The sequence below is a fragment of the Cetorhinus maximus genome, chromosome 9, assembly GCF_964194155.1.
Source record: "Cetorhinus maximus chromosome 9, sCetMax3.hap1.1, whole genome shotgun sequence".
Taxonomy (NCBI): Eukaryota; Metazoa; Chordata; class Chondrichthyes; order Lamniformes; family Cetorhinidae; genus Cetorhinus; species Cetorhinus maximus.
Window position 1 is genome coordinate 101421591 of NC_135887.1, and position 24469 is coordinate 101446059.

Here is a 24469-nt window from a genome sequence, read left to right on the forward strand (position 1 = left end):
TGGAGGCATTAGTGGAGTACAGAAAATGCAGGGTGGAGTTTAAGAAAGCAATTAGGAGAGCAAAGAGGGGATATGAGAAAATGGCTGGTAAAAGTAGGGAAAATCCCAAGATATTCTATAAGTATATCAATGGGAAGAGGATAACCAGGGAAAGAGTAGGGCCCATTAGGGACCAAGGGGGCAATCTATGGGTGGAGCCAGAGGACATCGGTAGAGTGTTGAACGAATACTTCACATCCGTCTTCACCCAAGAGAATGAGGATGAAGGTATGGAACTCGGCGAGAGAGACTGTGAGGTTCTTGAGTAAATTGATATAGGGAGTGACAAGGTATTGGAGGTGTTGGCAGGCTTAAAAGTGGACAGATCTCCAGGTCCTGATGATTTGTGTCCCAGGCTGCTGAGGGAGGCAAGGGAGGAGATCGCAGAGGCTCTGACCCAAATTTTTAATTCCTCTCTGGCCACGGCAGAGGTGCCAGAGGACCGGAGAACAGCTAATGTGGTTCCGCTATTTAAGAAGGGTTGTAGAGATAAGCCAGGGAACTACAGACCAGTGAGTCTCACATCAGTGGTAGGGAAACTATTGGAGAAAATTCTGAAGGAGAGAATCTATCTCCACTTGGAGAGGCAAGGTTTGATCAGGGATAGTCAGCATGGCTTTGTGATACGGAGGTCATGCCTAACAAATTTGATTGAATTTTTTGAGGAGGTGACCAGGTGTGTAGATGAGGGTAGTGCAGTTGATGTAGTTTATATGGATTTCAGCAAAGCCTTTGACAAGGTCCCACATGGGAGACTTATAAAGAAGGCAAATGCACATGTGATACAGGGTAATTTGATAAGGTGGATTCAAAATTGGCTTAGTTGTAGGAGGCAGAGGGTGATGACAGAAGGCTGCTTTAGTGACTGGAAGCCCGTGTCCAGTGTGGCGTACCACAGGGATCTGTGCTCCGTCCCCTATTATTCGTCATTTATATAAACGACATAGATGACTATGTGGGGGGGAGGATTAGTAAGTTTGCAGATGACACAAAGATTGGCCGGGTGGTTAACAGTGAGTTTGAGTGTCTTGGGCTACAGGAAGATATAGACGGGATGGTCAAATGGGCAGTTAAGTGGCAGATGGAATTTAACCCTGAAAAGTGTGAGGTGATACACTTTGGAAGGAGTAATTTGGCAAGGAAGTATTCAATGAATGGCATGACACTAGGAAGTTCTGAGGAACAAAGGGACCTTGGCGTGTGTGTCCATAGATCTCTGAAGGTGGAGGGGCATGTTAATGGGTGGTGAAAAAGGCATATGGGACACTTGCCTTTATCAATCGAGGCATAGATTACAAAAGTAGGGAGAACATGTTGGAGTTGTATAGAACCTTGGTGAGGCCACAGCTGGAGTACTATGTGCAGTTCTGGTCGCCACATTATTGGAAGAATGTGATTGCACTGGAGGGTGTGCAGAAGAGATTCACCAGGATGTTGGCTGGGATGAAACATTTAAGTTATGAAGAGAGGTTGGATAGACTTGGGTTGTTTTCGTTGGAGCAGAGAAGACTGAGGGGTGCCCTGATCGAGGTGTACAAGATTATGAGGGGCATGGACAGGATGGATAGGGAGCAGCTGTTCCCCTTAGTTGAAGGGTCAGTCACAAGGGGGCATAAGTTCAAGGTGAGGGGCAGGAGGTTTATGGGGAATGTGAGGAAAAACATTTTTACCCAGAGGATGGTGACAGTCTGGAAGGTGCTGCCTGGGAGGGTTGTGGAAGCGGGTTGCCTCACATCCTTTAAAAAGCACCTGGATGAACACTTGGCACGTCATAACATTCAAGGCTATGGGCCAAGTGCTGGTAAATGGGATTAGGTAGGTAGGTCAGGTGTTTCTCACGTGCCGGTGCAGACTCAATGGGCCGAAGGGCCTCTTCTGCACTGTGATTCTGTGACTGTGAATTTTGATTCCAATGTACTGAGACAGATCCGTTCTCATCGCACTGAAATTGACTCTCCTCCAATTAAGTATTTTCACTCCTTTTTCATAGCTAGCCCCAATCTTATGAAGCTAAGATCACTCCTTATCAAGTACAGTTGCTGTAAGTTATTGTGATGATAAGTGGAATGCTGACTTGTGGAGTCCTGCAGGAAATGCAAATCCTCATGACCAACAAAGAGCTACGTTAGAGGTGAGCCCAGGACACTGAGTCAAGGCTGCGTGCTGTACCTAGCAAGGTTCCAATCATGGCGGCAGAGCCTCATAATTTCTGTCCTGTACTGTTTAGCATACAGGGAGAAATAGAATGTGCTTTATGGATTAACAGAAATCTTTATTGATCTGTGCAGCATGTTCCACCACTCCTTTGAGGCAAAGCAACAGAACCCAGCATTCAACTTCTCACCATAACGAGCCATTGATTTCATTGTAAGACCTAATTCATTAACAGGGCCACTGGTTTATAGTGACAGAATAAGTTAAATCTGTTTTTATTACATTAGATTCTAGAATTTTTTTAAACCAGTATTTTGCAGATCAAATTCCACAATGCCATCTGTTTATAATCAGGGCCTCTGGTTTATGGTGACTGAATAAGTCAAATTCCATTTTTATTACCGGATTCCATGATACTTTTTTACCAGAGCTTTGAGGAGTGCGTTTCATGACTCTGTCCATTTTCCTGTGAAAAGAGAAAATCAGTAGCATTGTTGATAAGTGAATTAGAATTGTAGAATGCTTTAACTGGAAGCAAAACTCTACCACTGCTTTAAGTAGCTTCAATTATGTGTGCAGTGGGAACAGCTGAGGATAGTATGTGCACCCCCATCTGTTGGTGACTGCTAGGTTCTAGTGACCAACTGTTATTTTGGCAACACTAAGCATCAAGTGGCACTTCTGGTATTATTTTGACAATCTGACTCATATCTACAATAGTTAAATAGTAAGATAGAGGATAAGTGAGTGGGTGAAAGCAAAGGGTAAGAGTGAATGAGAACATGGGTGAGAGACAGAGAGAAAGGAACAAGTAGAGATTTGCAAAATTAATTTAATTCACACAGATAGGATAATAACAATAGGACAATAATAATTTATTATAAAATGTGTCGTGTAAGAGGACTGGTAGCTGGCTAATGAAATTCCTATATTTAAGAAGGAGTTAGAACCAATTAAGGCCCACCCAGCATGAACCGCGAACGGTAGCGCTGAGCGCTGCCTGTGCGGGAGGGAGGGGTGTCTGCGAGCCAACCAAGTGTGAACTTCGTACATGCGCGTAAGTGAGCACCACTTAATCTCCCTGAGGCACGGCGCTGCCTCATGGGTATGAAGAGATATATATAATAAAATAAAGAAAACAAAAATATACTGACACATGTCCCCTCATGTGGCTCTGCCACATGAGCAGGGACATGTTATTGATGAAAAATTAAAGTTTTTATTTTATTTTTATTTGCTTTTGGAAACCTTATCCCGCCCGTGGATGAGGTTTCCAAAACAATGCAAAGCCCGATTGGCCTTTTAGCCTGCCCACCAACCGTTAACATTGGACGAGCAGCGAAAAATTTACGTTAATGGATAACTTAATAGCCTTAACTGGCCTTTTAAGTGGCGGTGGGCGTGACTGTGCATTGATGTCGGCACGCTCGGCCGATGTCAACATGCATCATTTCACGCTTGAGCAGGTCGGGTACACGCCCACCCAGCGAGCGAAAATTTCTGCCCCAAAAGAGACCAGTCAATTTAACATCAGTGGTAGGAAAAAATGATGGAATCCTTACAAAAGAGAGAATGGAAGAATATCTAGAAACAAAAAATATAATATTGAACAGTCATCATGTGTAGTGGCTCGATGGAGCGGACAGCTTTCAACAAGAAACAGATAAACTTTATTACAGAGAACTTTTCAGGTGCTACATGTTTGGTCAGGGCTCTCGTCAGGAAGCCCCACCTACAGGATTGCTCATGCTAAGGGCTTTTTGGTCGGAACCTCCCAGAACATCATGTGACCCGCCCTGATAGACAGCAGGAGAGGCTATACCTTCAGTTACTACATTTCCTCCCCCTATAGTTTTTTACACTTTCTATTTACAGGGAAACATTTGAATAGCCAAAAACATATGCATATAAACAACTTCAGGTGATTAAAGATCAAGTCTCTGATGTGCTCTCCTTATATGGGTAGACTGGCGTAGCTCTACCATTTGAGGTTCCTCAACAGGATCTGGAACTGCAGCACGAGACACATCATTAGAAAGTGGCAGCTCTGGGTTTGGCAACTCTACGGAGACATTGAGCATGTCTATTCCAGATCAATCTGCACCTCAGGAATTGATGGTTCAACATTACTCACAGGCAGAATAGTTGGTTGTTGGAATGTCTCTCTAGCACAAATATGATCTATGTGCTTCCAAACGATTCTATCTTCTGACTGTACTTGGAAAGATAATGGACCAGTTTCTGAGACAATGGTTCCAGGAGCCCAACAAGGTCCACTTCTGAAATTTCGCACGAATATTGTGTCATCTACGCTGAAAGTGTGAGCTTTGCTGTGTATATCGTCGTTCAATTTTTGATTACTTTGATTCCGCTCTAGCTTCCCCTCTAAATTTGGAAACACCAAGCTTAACTGTGTACGTAGGCATTGTTTCATCAATAATTCAGATGGTGTTGAACCCGTAGTCAAACGTGATGTTGTACGATGTTATGACCCAGGAGTTGGTAAAGCTAAAAATCCCAGAAGGAAACTTTAAACAACTGTCATAACCTATATTTTTAAGTGGTATGTTTGAGGTGCAACTCTAAATTCAGGAATCAGACCACCAGTTCTCGAGAGGTTTTATATTAAACTAAATTAAACATTTTATTAAGTTACAACATATTAAGCACTTATACATGGCTACAAATTACTACTATCATAACTTTTAACAAATTCCCAAATTAATCTCCATTAAGGCAATAACAACCCGTAGACTTAACCAGACACCAGACAAAGCATTTTCACCTTATGAATTCAAAATGAGGTTCTTTTCACTTTGGTTCCTTTAGAAACATTTGTAGGCTTACAGCTACTTTGATCTTACATTGCCGCTGCTCTCCACACACAAAACTGCCATCGGTTATATCCAGCACATCTCATTGAATGTAAATTCTCATTACATCACTAGCCTCTTTGAGCTCCACCTTTTTTAACAATAAAACCCCTTTCATAGTACTAATTTTATTAGTAATATAAACATATTGCTTGGTCCCTGCTAGCTAGGTGCCAGATTTCACCCCACTTCTTAAATGCTCTATTCAAAAAAATGCAAATGCACCCTACCTCTCTTACATCTCAAAACTAGTACACACCAAAGCACCCAGACTAGCTGGCTTTAATCCAGTTAAGACACACCCACAGATTAAACCTCTATTTTAAAAGAAAAATATTTTCCAATAATATTATATACATTAATAGCTTCATGGCATACGATAACTGAGAAGAAAGCGGGAAAGTCAAGATTCTAGAGTACTTTCTGATAACCTTTTCATACCAGACTTGAAAGTTTGTACAGCTCTCTCGGCTAAACAATTTGATGAGGGATGGTAAGGGTCTGTTTTAATATGTCTGATTCCATTCAGAATCATGAATTTCTGAAACTCTGTGCTGGTAAAGGCTGTACTGATATCAGAAATAACGATTATAGGTAGGTCATGTACGCTAAAACAGTGACGCAGCTTCTTGATAGTTGTGCTCGATGTTGGCGATTTGACTTCGTATACATCCATCCATTTAGAATGTGCATCATAATCAACAAAAACATAGTACCTAAGAATGGTCCCACATAATTGATATGTAGTCTAACCCAGGGTCGACCAGGCCACTCCCACGGATGCAGTGGAGCTGAAACAGGCAACTTCTGTTGTTGCTGACAATGGAGACAGTGCTTGACCAGGCTTTCAATGTCACTGTCAATGCCTGGCCACCAGACATAGTTTCGCACTAGCATTTTCATCTTTGATATGCCTGGATGTGCACTGTCAAGAGTGGTTCCCTACCTTGTGATGGGATGACAACTCTTGATCCCCACAACAAAATTCCATCTTGACATCTTAACTCTGTCTTTCTGACATGGAATAGTCTCAAATCTTCAGATACAGGCAAATTTGACCATCCTTGCACGGCAAGGTCTCTGACTTGCGACAGTATTGGATCTCTGTCTGTCCAATTCCTAATTTGTTTCGCACACAGGCGAAGAATCCAAGAAATTCAGTAATAGCACAACTTCTTGTGGAACAGGAGCATATACAATGCTATCTGGTAACGGGAGACGACTGAGTGCATCCACATTTGCAATGTGTAAGCCAGGACAGTACATAAAGGCATACTCATATGCAAATAATATCAAAGCCCAGCATAGTATTCTTGCTGATGCTTTTGGCGGAATATCCTTATCTTCACTGAATAAATCTATTAATGGTTTATGGCCCAATACAATGGTGAAATGTCGTCGATGTAGGTACTGGTAGAATTTCTTCTCTCTAAATACCACTGATAAACCTTCCTTTTCCAGCTGGGAACAACCCTTCTTGGCAGTGGAGAGGGTTCTCGAGACATGGCCAATGGGCCTTTCTGATCCATCTTACTTTCTATGTGATAGCACAGCTCCTACACCGTAACGAGAGGCATCACATGTTAATATCAACTCTTTCAGTGGGCTGTAGTGTACCAATAAACAGGACAAATGCAACAGTTTCTTTACTCTCACAAAGGCTTCTCCCTGTTGTGAATTTCACAACCAACGGTGATTCTTTTTTAACAACAAGTGCCATTGATAAGTTAGGCAAGAAGCAGCCATAGAAGTTGGTCATACCCAGGAAGGGCTTGAAGTCGATTACATTGGATGGTGAGAGTACGTCTTTTATTGCCTGAACTTTCTCTTCTACCGGATAAAAACCCATGGCATCCACCCTGTGACCCAGGTAAGTAACTTCTGGTGCTTGAAATGTGCACTTTTCCTTCTTTAACCGTACGCCAGCTTCCATGAACCTTCTTAGCACTTCTTCCAGGTTGGCCAAGAGTTTGGTTTCGGTTGACCCTGTCATCAGAACATCATCTAGGTATACTACTACTCAGGGAAGTCCTTGCAAAAGACTCTCCATTGTTCTCTGGAAGTTAGTGCATGCTGACGATACTCCAAAGGGTAAGCGAGTGTACTGATAAAGACTCTTGTGTGTGTTAATAGTCATGTATTCTCTCGACGTGCTATCCAGTTCTAATTGTTGGTAGGCGTGGCTCGTATCCAATTTTGTATAGGACTTGCCTCCACCAGCTTTGCACATCAATCATCTATCCTTGCAATGAGGTACTTGTCTAGTTTTGCTGCCTTATTTACAGTCAATTTATAGTCCCCACAAATGTGTATGGTTTAGTCAGACTTAACCACTGGAACTAAGGGTGCTACCCATTCCAAGAATTGGACAGGTTGAATGATGCCCAGCTTTTCTAACCGGCACAGTTCTACATCCACCTTCACCTTCAACGCATGGGGCACAGGCCTGGCCTTAAAGAAACGTGGGGTCACCTGAGGATCCACATATATCTTGGCCTGCACACCTTTTAAATTTCCTAATTCATCCTGAAAACCCTGTCGTATTTCCTTAGCAGTTCAGGAACTCCTCCTGTTTTCAGGTGAAATATCTCAGACCAGTCCAGCTTTATCTTCTGTAACCAGTCTCGGCCTAAAAGACTGGGTCCTTCTCCTTTCACTATTTTCACAGGCAGCTGGGCTGTCTGTTGCCTGTAAGGCATTGATACTGAGGCGACGCCCTTTACCTGAATAGATTCTCCAGTGTATGTCTTTAATTTAGTGGTTGTCCGCTCCAGGTTTATCGGCTGTCTCTCTTCATTGAGGTATTTGAAAGTGTGCTCTCCCACCACTGTAGTTAAGGCTCCCGTATCCACTTCCATTATTAGTGACTTTTCATTTATTTGGATTGTGATAGGTTCTGTTTTTACAGCAGTTATGTTATACAGGGAATAAATGTCGGTGTCGACAGCATCAGGTTCTGTGGTATTTTTTAAATCAATCATGTTGGTTTGCTGCATTATGGGCTGTTTTGATTTCGCCCTGCATTGCCTTACTACGTGACCTTTCTTATGGCAGTAATGGAATTCTGCTTCCTTGAAATTACAGGTGTCCGATCTGTGGTCACACACACATCTATAACAACTTAACCTTGGAGTCGCTGCTGACGTGTTTCTACTAGGTCTTTTCATGTTTCTAACAGCGGACATTGCATCTCGCTTCGATGCTGTAGGTCTGGTTTTTGGGCCACGCTCGTCAGTAGGTTCCCACCCCACATGAAGAATGGTGCCATGTTGTATGTTGCAAAGCCTATGAGTCTCTTGCAGCACTTTCCATGGTGAGGAAAATTTCTACGGCGCACTTAAGGTCGATGTTGACCTCGGCAAGTAAATGGTGCTGTATGGCATTGTCCTGGACTCCACAAACTAATTGGTCCCGCAGCATATCATTTAATGTGTCCCCAAAATCGCAGTGTTCTGTCAACTGTTTAAGGTTCGCCACATCAGTTGCGATAGACTCTCCCAGGTCCCTAACTCTGGAATTAAGTTTGAAACGCTGCATTATTAGAGTTGGCTTCGGCTGGAAGTGCGTTTTCACGAGATCCACTAAGTCATTAAAGGACATAGAATTGGGCACACTTGGGGTCGTCAGGTTGTGAATGAGATTGTATGTCTGACTGACACATACACTCAAAAGGATAGCTTTCTGCCTTTCCTCCGTGGTAATTTTGTTCGCTGTGAAATAAAATCCGAGGCGCACTACATACTGGCTCCAGTCTTCCATAGTCGCATCATAAGTATTAATTCTACCAAAGAGTGGCATGACTGGTGAGTAGTCTTTTCTTAAGATTAAATGTACTCATGGTAACAAGACAAGGTGCAGCATTGGAGCTATTTTACTCTCATCGTCAAATGTAATGACTCGATGGAGCGGACAGGTTTCAACAGGAAACAGAGAAACTTTATTACAGGGAGCTTTTCAGGTGCTACATGCTCAATAAGGACTCTTGTCAGAAAGCCACACCCCCCTGGATTGCCCGCGCTTAGGGCTTATTGGTCAGAACCTCCCAGAGCATCACCTGATCCCTGATAAACAGCAGGAGAGGCTATACCTTAAGTTACTACAGCATGGATTTCAAAAGGGAAATTTAATTTTTTGGGGAGGTGACAGAGAGAATAGATAATGGCAATGCAATTTATCTGGAATTTCAAGCGGTGTCCCATAATAGACTAATGAATAAGGGTAGAGAATGTGGAGTCATGGGACAAGTGGCAGAATGGATTGCTAGCTTGCTTCAGGACAGAAGGCAGAGAGCGGCAGGAAATAGTTATTCAGAGTGGCAGAGGATGGGTAATGGTGTTCTATAAGCATCACTCCTCTTCAGAATTTACATTAATGATTTGGACTTCAGAATCAAAAACACAGTGGGCAGAATTTTGCCCTTGGTGGGCAAGTGGGCCCCACCAGCTCGGCAGCGGGCGGGCAGACGACCCCTGCTGCCGAAGCGGGGCCCACCTCCATTTTGAGTGGGCAGGCCAATTAAGGCCCGCCCAGCAGCCTGCCCGACGGGAAGGGCATGCGCGGGAAAGAGCACACTGCTCCCTGAGGCAAAGTGCTGTCTCAGGGAGTTTACAGACAGGTAAGAAAAGTCAAAAAATAGAGAAATATTAAAATTATTAACATGTCCCCCTCATGTGACAATGTCACACGAGATGGGGAGATGGGACAAGTTAATAAGAAACACATAAAGTATATTAAATTTTTAAAAAACGGACATGAAACTTCATCCTGCAACAGGCGGGATGGAGTTTCATGAATAATCTGGAGCCCGCTGGGGCTCCTGGCCTGCCCGCCAGCCTTAAGCTTGGACGGGCAAGGTCTTTAACAAGGTTAATTAGCCTGTCAATGGCCTTAATTGGCCACTGACAGGTCGGCGGGTGGACAGCTGATTTCGCTGTCCGCCCACCTTCCTGAAGATTTAAATGGACCAGGATGACGTCAGGGGTTCCTCCCGACGTCATCCCGCGTCATTTTCCCCTCGGTGAGCAGGCCCCGACCCCAAATCGCCAAGGGGAAAATCCTTCAGAATGTCTGAGTTTGCAGATGACATCAAAATGATGGGGATAATCAATACTGAGAAGGACAGCAACAAATTACAGGAGGACATTGATAAACTTGCACCATGGATAAACAATTTGCCGGTGAAGTTCAACACAGATAAATGAGAGGTAATACATTTTGGTAGGAGGAATAGGGAGGTCATTTATTACATGGAAGTTATGAGTCTGGGTGGGGTAGACAAACAAAGGGACCTTGATTACAAATATATCAACCACTAAAAGTTGAGCCATAGATTAGCAAGGCCATTACAAAAAAAAACAACCCAAGCGCTTATTCCTAGAGGGATAGAATGGGAAAGTAGAGAAATTATGCCAAACTTGTATTGAATCTTGGAGAGTACAGCATGCAGTTCTGGTCACCATAGTATAAAGAGGGGATAAAGGCATTGGGGAGGATGCAGAGAAGATTTACACGAATGATACCAGAAAAATGACAGTTAACACATTAGGAAAGGATGAACAGGCTGGACTTATTTTCTCTTGAAAAAGAGAAGGCTGAGGGGTGACCTAATTGAGGTCTTCAAAATTATGAAAGGTTTTGATAGAGCGGATACAGAGAGGATTTTTCCACTTGTGGGGAAGAGCATAACAAGTTGCCTTTCTCAAGGGCAACCAGGATGGGCAATAAATGCTGGCCTAGCCAGCGAAACCCACATCCCGTGAATGAATTAAAAAAAATAACAAGAGGCAATCGATATAAGATAGTCACCAAGAAATCTCATAGGCAATTCAGAAGAAACTTTGCTACCCAAAAAGTGGTGAGAATGTGGAACTTGCTACCACAGGGAGTGGTTGAAGCAAATAATATAGATGCATCTAAGGGAGGCTGGACTAGCATATGAGGGAGAAGGGAATAGAGAATAATGCTGATACATTTAGTTGAGGAAAGACGGGAAGAGGAGGCTCAAGTGGACCATAAACATCAGCATGGACTGGTTGTGCCAAATGGCCTATTTCTGTGCTGTATATTCCACATGATCCTGCGTAATTAATTTTTCACCCACATTTTAATTTGGAGTAATAGCTCTTCAACTCTATTTTGGGCATTTTAAAATGTTTTAAACCTATGAGAGAGCATTCCCATAAGTCTGCTGCTTACCAGATACAAACTTCAAAAAACTCACAATGAAATAGATGAATGTATCCACCTTTCAGATCACAATTTTCACAGAAAGAGATATGTTTCTGGACTGCCGCATGTGCTCTTCTCATTTGTTACAGAAACTCTGAGGACTTGTCTTAAAAGCAAATTAGTGAAATTCTGTGGAAACAATGAACTGTCTTCTGGTCTGTACTATTGTCATCTGTTAGACCTTAACAAAGTTGTAGTAGTAAAAATAGGAACAGACTAAGCCATTCAGACACTCAAGCCCCTCTTGACATTTAAATAGACCATGGCTGATCTGTACCACAACTCCTTTACTTGCCTCTGATCCATATCCCTTGATACGTTTGCCTAAGAAATATCTGCCAATCTTGGTCTCAAAAGTTTCAATTGACCCAGTAAGCACAGCCTTTTGTGGGAGGGTGGGGTGGAGAAATGAGGTACAAATTTCCACTGCTCTCTGTCTCATGAATGTCCTTGCTCTAATTTTAAGGTTGTGCCCATCATCACTATGTTGTGGATTCCTCACCAGTGAAAATAGTTTCTCTGTATCCTTTTAAATCCCTTTATCATCTTAAACACCTCAAATAGAGAAACTCTCTTCATTCTAAACCCTAGGGACTACAAACCAACTTATGCAACCTGTTCTCATAATTTCACTCTTTTAAATCCTGGTATCACCAAGACCAATGGACTTGTCCAAAACTGAATGCTGTACTCCAGACAGGGCCTGTACAACTGAAGCATTACTTCTTCCCTTTTGCGTTCCAGCCCCTTTGAGATAAAGGCCAATGTTTAAGTATCTGTTTTAGAATTACAGGATATTAGAGTAATACAGATAAGAAGGAGGCCATTCAGCCTATCGTGCGTGTGCCAGCTCTTTGGTAGAGCTATCTCATTAATCCCGATCTCCATAGCCCTAAATTATTTCCCCTTCAAGTATTTATCAAATTCTTGTTTGAATGTTACTACTGAATCTGTTTAAACCACCCTTTCAGGGAAACCATTCCAGATCCCAACAACTTGCTGTGTAAAAAAGGTTTTCTCAATTAATCTTTGGTTCTTTTGCCAAACACCTTAAATCTGTGTCCTCTGGTTACCGACCCTTCTGCCACTGGAAACAATTTCTCCTTTTGTTTACTCTGTTAAAACTATTCATGATTTTGAACATCTCTATCAAATCTCTTCTTAACTTTCTCAAACTCAGCTAAATTCCCTTATTCCTTGTGCCATTCCAGTAAATCTCCTCTGTACCCTTGTTACGTCCTTGAAGTCATTCCTACAGTGTGTGCCCAAGCTGAATGCAATACTCTAGCTGAGGCCTAACCAGTATTTTATAAAGGTTTAGAATTACCTCTTTGCTTTATTAATAGAGAAGTAGAGTACAAAAGCAAGGAATCACATATGCTTTTTTTTACTAGCCTTCTCAACTTCTCCAGCCACCTTCAGAGATTTGTATACATACATTCCCAGCTTTCTCTCTTCCTACGCCTGCTTTAAAATTGTAACATTTAGTCCATATTGCCTCAAGTCATTCTTCCAGCCAAAATGCCTCGCTTTGTGTTTCTCTGCATTGAATTTCATCTGCCATGTGTCTGCCCATTTCACCAATCTGTCTGTGCCCTCTCGAAATCCATTACTAACTTTCACAGTGTTTACCACACTTCCAAGTTTTGTATTATCTTCAAACTTTGAACTTATTCCCTGTCCAGGTCATTATTATATACCTGTATCAAAAAGAGTAGTGGTCCAACCGACCCCTGGGGAATGCCACTGTATATTTCACCCCAATCTGAAAAACAACCATTCAGTACTACTCTCTGCTTCTTAGCTAATTTTCTATCTATGCCACTACTGTCACCTTAAACCCATGGATTTTAACTTTACTAATAAGTCTGCAATATAGTACTTTATCAAACACCTCAGTAACCCAGGATGCATCCTGTCTGGACTGGGCAATTTTTCTACCTTGAGAACTGCCAATCTTTTAAGTACCTCCTCTTTCTATTTTTATCCTATCCTTCTCCTTTACTGCTACATTGGCAGCATCCTTTTCTCTAATGAAGACAGATGCAAAGTGCTCATGTAGTACCTCAGCTGTGCCCTCTGCTTCCACAGGAAGATCTCTTTTTTTGGTTCCTAATCAGCCCCACCTTTTCTGTCAGCTTTTTGCACTTGGTGGTACTTTGTCCATTTCCGGAGTTATTCTAAACCTGATAATATTATGATCACTGTTCCCCAAATGCCTTTGCCCCAGTTTATTCCCCAGAACTAGATCCAGCACTGGTCCCTGATTCGTTGGGCAAGAAACATACCCGTACACATTTCAGGAATTTTCCTCCCTCTTCACCCTTTACACAATTACTCACCCATTCCATATTAATTGATGTTCCCCATTATCACTACACTATGGTTCTTGCATCTTTCTGTAGTTAGCCTGCAAATATGCTCCTCTATCTCCTTACCACTATTTGGTAGCCTGTGTTATAGATTGTGTAGCACATTAGTTCCTCTAGTTTTTGTATCGTTGCAATAGCTTTTAGTGGTTTGTGTAACGGGACACCCCAAACCCTTTGCTTTTCTGTAATTCCTAATTTCTCACCATTAAGAAAATGTTCTTGTGTCCAAAGTGATGATCCCAAATTTCTTCATATTGAAATTCATTTGGCACAGGTTTGCCCACTCACTTTATCTGTCTATGTCCCTTTGTAACTTCCTGCTCCTATCCACACAACCTCCCTGATGGTCTTCAACCCCTTCTCTGACTCAAACAAAATGAAATGGCTTCATTTTTCAAATGCTGTCTAACTTTGTTGAAGAGTTTGACACTTGAGATATTATATGATTTAAATCTTAATAATATTCAGAAAGCCAAGATATTAAGTGTGGCCATGGCTGTCTGCCACGCTGCTCTAAATTCCAATTGATATCCAATTGGTTACCCAGACACTGGAGAAACATTCAAGCACTGGAAGCAATCCAGAGAGGAGCCACAAGGATCCCTAATTTTAGAGTTCTGAATTATGAGCAAAAACTGGAAAAATGAAAGCTTTTCAGTGTGGAAAGAAGATACTCAGAGGTGATTTTATAGAGATGTAAGGTAATAAATCATATGTAAAAAAAATTTAAATCCAGATAATTACTTCAAACTAAATTGAGAGATTAGGACAGGTTCAAATGAGTAAAATGCAAATTTGAACTGATATCGCCAAGTTCTTCACATAAATCATGAGCGATACTTTGAATGAATCTCCAGATAGAATACTGTAAGTGAAACTTACAACCATTAACAAAAATGGATGCTGCAATGGGCAGGGTTGAAACTTTTAAGGTCTTTATGGGCAGAGTTTTGAGGTCGTCGGGCAGCGCGGTAGGCAGGCCCGGGAGTGGCCGGGAAACGGCCTGCCACCCGCAATCAGCCCCCGACCGTGATTTCACACTGGCTGGCCAATTAATGGCCAGCCAGCGTGAAGGGCGCACTGAAAGACTCAGCGCTGCTGGGATGGGAGCAGGAGGAGGGCGAGCACTGAAGTCAGTGCAGATGCGGGGAAACACGGAAGGAAAGCTCCCCGAAGGCATAGAGCTGCCTCAGGGAGCTGAAGAATTTAAAACTATCAAATAAAGATCTTAAAGTGCAGAAAGAAATGTCCACACATCGGACTCACTCACCTAAACATATAGATTATATGTGCCCAAACATTTTAATTTTTAAAAAAATTAATATCGGAAACCTCATCCCGCCGTTGGATGAGGTTTCCTCAAAAGTCCAAAGGCTGCCCGGCCGACTCACCTGCCCGTCAACCGTAACATTGGACAGGTAGCGAAAAATGCAGGTTATTTAATACATTAATGGCCTTAATATAGGCCTCTTAATTGTCGGCGGGCGCGCTGCCAACTCTTGCACGCGCCAGCCGGCCGAAATATTGCTGACCAAAATAGGATGATCGCCCGACGTCATTGTGCGCTATTTCACGCTAGGGCATGTGAAGCGCGCGCCCGCATGCTGAGTGAAAAATCCTGCCCTATGGATACTAGCATGGGGCAAATGGTCAGCTTCGTTATATGTATCTAGTGATACTCACAGTTAATTAACTAACCTGAATTGCTCTTTACTGGTACCTGGGGTGGACTGGCTACAGGAAAAATCAAAAATGTACTCCAGTGAATGGTTTCAAGGCATTGTACTATAGATATGCGAAGGAATTTCAAAGAACCCATCTCCTTTTTCAGGGAGCCAGTGCACCCTTGCTGGTACCAAATGGAATTTCAGCTGGAATGTTTAGCTCTATACAAATGAAGCTTGTTGTCAGTTTAGACATTTTGTCCAGTTTAATTTAAAAGGAAAGTCAAGGAAAACCGTTCATAAAGGAGACATCATACTTCACTCGCATTCCTGTAGTATTTCAGAGCCTCCCATGTTTAAGCTACAAAATCATTTTTATTTCTCATGACCTGCTTCATATGGCCAATTCAAGAGTAAAATTTTTCCATTTCATAAGTGAGACACCATTGAGCTAGTTTGAGTGGGACAGTTTCTAGATTTTACTTTCCCTACATGTTGTACTGGAACTGTCTACAGATTGTAAATAGGTATCCATTGCCCGCCATATATTAAAACCAGTGGTTAGCCAGTTCCTCAGATATTTATGTTCATAATTCCATGCAATATATTTTTTATATACCATTTAAGATCATTCCTGCCAATTTTTCTGGATGAACAATGCCCACTGCCACACTTACCCTTCCCAGTGTCAGCATTCTAAATGTGAAAAATGTCAGTGGATTTGACAGCTCACCAGCACAGATTGCTTGCTCAAAATATTTCTTGAACGCTCACTAATTCAATTCAGTCTGTATGCTAATACCTAAAGCAAGGTTATTAAAAGAATGTACCAGGAAATTCTTGATTTTCAAAAAGAAATCTGATGTTGTGCTTGACCAGATTTTGGATGAAGTGGAGAGGAGGCGTGGAGTTTCTGCTGCCCTGGTCTATCCATTCATGAGGAGTCTGATGGAGTCACCCTTCCCTGCACCAGGAAGGACCATACGAGTCAAGACCTTTCTACCAGGAGCTGGAAATGAGGTACATGACACCCTGTTAAAGAGTTAAAGGAGCCATTGATACATAGTCCAATAGAGAAGATTAGGAATTAAATTATAAGTTTGAGCAGCCAAAAACAGGCTGCTAATTGAGCCAGCACCTGTACGCAACACCAAGTTTATTGAATGTACTATGTTGAATTGTATCTATAAGACATGCTGAGAGCCAGACAAAACATTGGCCCAGATCTTCCGGTCTCCAGATGGTCATACTCCGGATTTACCCCGGAAGATATGATGGGGACACCTTGGAAATCCCAATGCAAGGACTCTGCAGGAATTGCCTGGGAAGTATCAACTTCTGATGGGCAAATCCCCTGCATCTGGAACCCTCCAAAAAAGTCTCCAACTGAGTTGGAGTCAGAGACTTCTGAGGGTCTGACTTACCAGAATAGTTACCCAGGAAATGTTAGGCAGGAAAAAACCAGGTCTAGCTCCTGGGTAACTATACAACTGACCACTACCACCGCCACCGCCCCCTCTGACTCTGACTTCTGCCTGGCCCTCTGACACCCCCTGACCTTCCGACTTCCGACCCGACCTTACCACCCTGCCACCCTACCCTGCTGGTACTCTACCCACCCTGCCATCTAGCTGACACCCTACCCAGCTGGGACTTTGCCACCCTACCCACCCCTACCCACTTACCTCATGCACCCATTCACTAACACAGTGAAAAGCTATTTAAATATCCCAAAGCTTCTCACTGTGTTAGTGAATGAAGATTTGCCAAAATACGGCAGCTAGTGATGTAAAAAGTGGGTATGGCTTGGCTACCCCCGATGATCCTGCCCTATGAAGCACTCCTAGAGCAGGTATGCTCCACATTTCTGAAGAGTCCTGGTTCAGAAATGCAGGCCAGCAATGCAGAGCTCCGATGCTGTGTAAAAAAATTAGGGGCGGAGTCGCATCCGATGGTGATTGCCACTCCTCGGAAGATTCGGCCCATTAACTTACTGCTTAAGTGCAAGAAGCTCGCTAAAGAAGAAGATATTCCACTGATCTCTCTATTGGCAAAAGAGCTGCGAGTAATGCATATTCTAGCAGAGTTACATAGGAAAACTGAGGCCTTGGCAGTGGGTCACAAGATGGTAATTCAATCAAGCTGTCTACTAGTCACAAACCATTTAAACAAAGCTGAAACAGTTTAATGGCAATAGCATCGTGAATCTAAATAACTGCCTTAAACTCATTGTCATCATGTGGTATCACTTATCATCTCATTATATTTAAAAGCTACAAAATTAATTTTCTAAGTATGCATTATGTATGCCTTGATGATAGCAATTTAGAAGCTGAAAATGTACTGTACCACAATATATACCTTCAGTTCCGCTGTGACAATACGGCATTAGCACCCGTTTCTGTAGCAGGTTACCAGCAAATATACAACACAGCTCTGGTAAAACCAATCAATGGCTTCAATAGCTAACATTTCAAATAAGACAAGGAAGGATCAAAGGGCAGTCAATATAAATTTGTTTTCAGTGGTGCAGGATTTGTGTTCTGCTGCTGGCTTTAATGGCATGTTTGTAAATATGACATAAAACAATGTTTTCTAAGATAGCAAGATATAGGATATCGTTATTCAATTCCTTCTCTTCAAACACAGTTGAAAACTGTGTTTTGGTTTCTAAATGCAGGCCAGATAAGCCTAACAGCCTACAGATTATTATTGGCAATATTAGTGAGCAAATGTTTGGATGGTTTTTCATTGTGATTTTAACACCTGTATTAAAATGGTGAAAAGAGGAATGTCATACAATCTTATTAAGAATGTAGCCACTAATATTAACATCAGTAGTTTCTCAGCTTATGTGTTGTTTTGGTATATTAGAGAATTTCCAGAGCATCTATTTGCTGACCCTAATATTCTGTCCCAAAAAGCATCATAAATAGCCTCACCTTTGTGCCTCTTTTATTTTTCCTAGGCCTTTAGTAGTTGATTCAGCAGCCTGACAGCTGAACTTGTCATTTCAGGTCATTGAGCTTCGACGCCCCATGGACTCGCGATTGGAGCATGTAGATTTTGACTGTCTCTTCCGTTGTCTCAGCATACGACAAGTTATCAGGGTCTTTGCATCTCTACTGCTTGAGCGGCGGGTAATATTCATCGCAGATAAACTGAGGTAATGGGCACATTCTACAGGTTTGGAATGATATTTTGATTTCTTGAATAGATTACTAAGAATCATGGAGGAAGTGCATCACAGGCATGTTTTCTAGTAATAATGCTATTTTTTAAAAAAAATCTTGTATGCTACCAGATGTTTTCGTGGTATTATTGGAAAAATATGAATTTGACATTAGGTGGAATTGTTCCAGGTTTGCACCAAGTGCGGTAGCGGGCGGGAAGAACGTTTTACCTGCCGCCTGCAATGCTGGCTTTTCATGTCGTATCATCTCAATCCCACCTCATTAATCATGCATTCCCGGGAGACATGCTGTTTCGATGGTGGGCGGGCTCTCATTTGCCCGCCACGCTGTCACCTCACCGCTTCCTCATGCCAAGTGCGGCCACATGCACACCTCTCAGTGCTTCCAGCCCAGGACTGCTACATAAGACATGGCTCCAAAAGGCAAGAAGACTGCAGCCTCCTGATTCAGTGACACGCCCCTGGAACGCCCTTTGGACGCCATGGAGGTCCATCATGATGTCCTCTACCCCCGCTCTGGCCACAGGACGTCCAGCAGTCTCACCACTCCGGCTTGGGAGGCGATGGCAATGGTGATCAGTGCCAATACTACACAGAAGAGGTTGGCCATCCAATGCAGGAAGAGGATGAATGATCTCTTCCGTGCCACCAGGGTAAGGCAATCATCTCATCACTCTAAACTCATACACTCAAGTCCATCACACACTCACTGGCATCTTACTCACTGCCAGCTCAAGGGACATCACCACTCACTCAATCACACACACCCTCACGTCGCAACCTGGCCTCATCTCCTCTGGAGACTGCCCCCTCAGCCCTCACCATTTGAGGCCCCTTTACAGATCAACTTGCGCCCCCACGAACACCCTGGGATACCCCACTTCCCCAGTACAGCTCTCACTCTGCAGTCTCTTCCCTTGCCTGAGGCCATTTCTCCCCTTTCCCCAAGCAAGCCCTAACCCTGCAGCCATTGAAAAGCAGCCCCCGCCTTATGACTTTTCGGGTAGATTCCTGTGAGCCCCCCCTAAAAGTGATGTAGTGCTATCGGCGAAGCCTGGTACTGATGACAGTGAATGCTGCCCGAAGCAAGGTATGCAAACAAACCTCGAGGTCCCGAGCGAACTGCAACTCACCAGATGCACATCGCTTATGTACATTTGTGAAACACGTTGATGTGCAATCACGCTGATGTGCTCGGATAATCCAGTGTGGGGGGATGATTCCGGAGAGGTGGGCTTGTAATGGTATACAGATGTATTACAGTGAGGTTCCCGACGTACAATGGTGGGAAATGCGACCCACCATTGACGGGCAGAGCGGACGATTGCAAACTGGTTTCACGATGTCATGAAACCGATTTTTGGCTTTCTCACTATATTGTCCGCTCACGCTGCTAAACACACCCAACGCCAGTAGGCACGGAAAATTTTTCCCATTGTTTTGCATCTTATTTCAATGGAGACACTAAGAGAGAATGTACAAGGGTGATTGGTTGACTTTTGTATGCAATATGGCATGATTTCATTGATAAATTTGATTTTGAATGTTTATTTTGTTATGGTTTTTCCTGCATTGTTGCCAAACCATTGCTGTGATGGTCGGTGCCAAAGGGAAGGTAAGGAGTGTGGGACTGTTGGTGAATGAGGAATTGGGGCTGTGGTTACAAGAATTTCAGTCAAATAAGTTCTTCACAGACAGGCCCACAGAAAGAGGTTTTCTTGTCTACCTCCTCCCGTCCTCTTCCCCCTTCTTCTGCTCCTGTTCCTCAGCTGCTTCCTGTTGGTAAGGCTGTGCCTTCGTGGTGGCAGTGTTGTGCAGCATGCAGGAAACCACCACAAATCTTGACATGTGCTTTGCTGAGTACTGCAAGGTTCCTCTAGAGCAGTCCAGGAGTGGATGTATTGTTTCAGCACATCAGTGGTTTGCTTTATCACATCGCGTGTGGCACCATAGCTTCATTCTATGCATGGTGCGTACGTGTGTGTGTGGGTTGTGCTTTGCAGTTATCAGCCATGTTGTCAATAGATAGCCCTTGTCACTTAATAACCATCCTTTGGTTTGCCATGTTTGCCATGCCAGCTGCAGAATGAAGGCATCATGACTGCTGCCAGCATACCGAGCATTGACCTGCATGATTTGCTGTCTGTGGTCACACACTAGCTAGACATTGAGGGAGTGAAATCCCTTTGAGTTTGAATGTAGGGCAGGGTTTATATGTGGCCCACACAAAGCAATGTGCATACATTCAGTGACACCGTGCACCATGGGAAGCCTGTGAACCAGTGAAAGGGGATCAAAATATCTCAGCTTAAGACACATGGGCAAGAAATTGAGTGCGTCTTTTGAGCACCACGAGTGCTCTTACAATTTCTAGGTGGCATCCGCTGCACCTGCACGCACTTGTGGGGTGAATTATGCTGAACACCCTATTGGTGTTGGAGCTTGGACGTAGACAGTATGCAGGACAGGCAAATCGTGGCATCAAGCAGCATGCAACACTGAGTTGATGCCAGCTGTTGCATTTTAGAGCTCAGTGCACCAGCCGATGCCCTATCTTTAACTCTCACAGCTGAACATGCATTCAGCAGCAGGAAGGACTCCCCAACAGAAGATATAATCAACTACTTACAGATTAGTTGTTTCATCCGGCTGTTGCTATAATTCTACAAGTGTTTTGTGCTTTCTATAGTTGTTTCAAGTTGCAAAATGCTACAGGAAGTGATGTAACAGGTGGTGAAGCAGTTTTGCTGTTTTCAAGGCTTCCTGACAAACCAGTTGCTTACACACATAGGTGCAGCAGTAGGAACTCACTTTGGAGAAGGAGCAGAGGCCCAGCAGAGCAGGACAAGCTACTGGGAAAAGGGGGAGGAAGAAGAGAAGGCCTCTCAACAAGAGACCGTACAAGAAGCAATGCTTTGCTTGTTTCTCTCTGCCACGGGAGAAGACATATAGTTAGCTCTCATTAGATAGAAAGGCTCAGTAACCTTCCGTACAAAACAGTGGATGGCTAACTGCAAGATGTTGCAGATATCTCCAGCTTCAGCCTGGAAGGAGCTAGATGCATAAAGGTTTGATATCATGGTCTCCAACACAGCCATTGATAATGGTAGTAGTCCAGCTCTGAGTTTGCAGCTGGTGGCAGATTTCAGTATGAACATCCTTACTGAGCAGCAGTTATCTTACACATTGTTACTCACTGACATTGAGGAAGGAGAATTGTTTCCTGTATGACTTCCTGTTTGAGAGCCCTTCTCCTCCCGCCTTCTCCTTTTCTCACTCATGTATTTTAAGCTGAGATATTTTGCTCTCCTTTCGCTGATGGACTATTCATTGAGAGAGCAGGCAAACAACCTGCTCTGAGATCTATACCAAAGCTAATCGATGATTGGTTGCTAGGCAAAGGGCCAAGGGCAGCACAAGCTGACTAACCATCTAATTTTGCATCCACTTGTGAGAGAGCCTGTTACAAAATGCTGAGAAGCTTTCTTAAAAATCCAGTAAAAAATTACTTCAGTGGGCCATGGCCTAATTGTAGATACTATGCCCCCTGTGTTTAGAACTCACTTCCTTCCTCCTTGCTTTTATCATATCCAAGAAATGAAATGATTTGTTATGCAATGTTTTCTCTACAATAACTTCATCTACTCAAGTTTGTTTATGATCAAAGTAGTTAAAAAACTGTAATGTTTTAATAACTGGAAAAAAGGCGTTATGGACTGGAAATTTTGTGATGTTTGGTACAATTTTGTGCTCTAGATGCGTGTAGAATGTCGGAAAACCCAACATTGTGTTTTGCATTTTTGTTTACTGCACATATCAACAGAAGGAGAGAAGCTGTTTAAACATGATAGCAAAGGAATGTGAGTCATTTCACAGATTCCACCAATATCACTGTCATTCCAAACAGGAAATTGAAATTGTTTATGTGGGTAGAGTGGTATTGCACTGAGATAATAAGAGGTTGTCAGTTTATGTGGTTATTGACCTTACTGATGTCCAACAGCATTGAGCTCACTTGTTTGAATGGAGTCTGCTTTTTACACCCAATTTCTGGTCACATTCTAGAGCCAGGAGGGGACAGGCAGAAATTACTTTTTGTTTCTTTGCCGTGATTCCCAATGATTTGGCCTGTGAAAGCAATTACTAACAGATTGACTCTTAATCAAACATTAGCTCTGAGAATATTTCAGCAAGTATGAACTTAGTATTTAATTCCAAAACTAAAGAGGAGTTTTCCTTCTCACTAAACCCCCCCAAAGATTTACAAAAAGGCAATATGCATCACAGCTAATGCACACTTTCATTTTTACATATAATTGATTTCATTTCTTTTGTGCGCATTTTTTGATTTTTTTAATGGGATGTGGCATCATTGGCAGGGCCAGCATTTGTTGCCCATCCCTAATTGCCCTTGAACTGAATGTCTTGCTAGGCCATTTCAGAGAGCAGTTAAGAGTCAATCACATTGCTGTGGGTCTGGAGTCACACGTAGGCCAGACTTGGTAAGGATGGCAGATTTCCTCTCCTGAAGGACATTAGTAAACCAGATGGGTTTTTACAAAGGTAAGATGATAGTTTCATGACCACCATTACAAGCATTTTCATAATTCTAGATTTATTAATTGAATTTAAATTCCACCAGCTGCCATGATGGGATTTGAACCCATGTCCCCAGAACATTACCACCATGCCACTATCTCCACTTGTTAACCCATTAAAAATATAATACTGTCCACTTTTGGACAAAGAAATTACTATTTTCTCTTTTTTTCCAATGTAAGGAATTTCACATGCTTTGGAGGTTAGAAAGCAACATATGTACATATATACATGAATATATGCACCTGAGTACATGTGGTACACAAGTACATATGCATGAAAAGCTGACATTGGATTCAGTGGTACCTCTTCAGCAATGTGCTAGCTCAACTTATGGTAAATTGTGCACTTGAGTTCGAGAATTATGATATCAGATCCAACACTAAATTCAAAGTCTATCAGGCTGTGGCTCTCACAGTGCTTCTTTATGGTGCTGAAGCTTGGACAATTATTAGATGCCATATCGAGGCCCAGAACAACATCATCAGTGCTGTCTTCGAAGGATCTTGCAAATCAAGTGGGATGGCAAAAGATGAAACACGAGAGTCCTCCAACACACAGGCATGCCAAGTATAGAGGACATGATAATATCACATCAGCTGAGCTGCCCAACTCCAGACTGCCTAAACAAATGCTCTACTCAGAGCTACGTCAGGGAACCCATTCACATGGGACTCAAAGGAAATGTTTCAAAGACAATCTCAAAGCCTCCATGAAGGTCTGCTCTATCAACATCAATGCATGGAAGCAGATGCCTGATCATGAGCAAAATGCCGATCTATCATTAAAAATGGTGTTGAGATCTTCCAATCAACACGAGCAGCCACTTGAAGAGAACGGTGAGAGATAAGGAAAGAGAGGACAAACCATATCCTCAAGGTGGGAGAGCCTGCAAGGCTAAGATAGGTCTCATAAAAAGATAGGTCTTCATCTGTGAACACAGAGCCAACACTGCCATCTCACTTTCACCCAGCCATCCACAAGGAATAATCATCCTTGACAGGAGGGATTGCTGATGATAATGATGTGTGGATAGCTATGTCCAGCATTCACCATCAGTGGAAGGCGATGGTGAAACTGTGGTTTTGCATTGACAATAATCTTGCACTTCACATTCCACGATTTAGTACTGTAAAATTAGAGAAAGGGTAAAATAAACCAAGGTCTTCTCTATCCAGACACTGCAGGACAAAACATAAAAGTTTAGCACAAATCAAAACCAAACAGGTAGTTATCTGAAGGAAATGTCAAACTGATCCGGTAGTGAGTGCCATTCTGAACCCCTGACCGGATTTTTCAGTGCCAGGCCAATTAATGGCCAGACAGCATGCTCACCATCAATTAAGA

General features: G+C 42.8%; 1 protein-coding gene across 7 annotated transcripts in view; it reads left to right on the top strand.

The window, feature by feature from the left end:
* dennd2b (DENN domain containing 2B) overlaps positions 1 to 24469 on the top strand; it is a 546808-nt gene that overhangs the window by 452838 nt on the left and 69501 nt on the right. For all 7 annotated transcript variants that reach the window (XM_078549206.1, XM_078549209.1, XM_078549205.1 and 4 more), the window contains exons 13-14: positions 16210 to 16350; positions 18348 to 18496. In XM_078549206.1, the coding sequence (XP_078405332.1) occupies positions 16210 to 16350; positions 18348 to 18496 (290 nt within the window). The remainder of the gene's footprint in view (positions 1 to 16209; positions 16351 to 18347; positions 18497 to 24469) is intronic.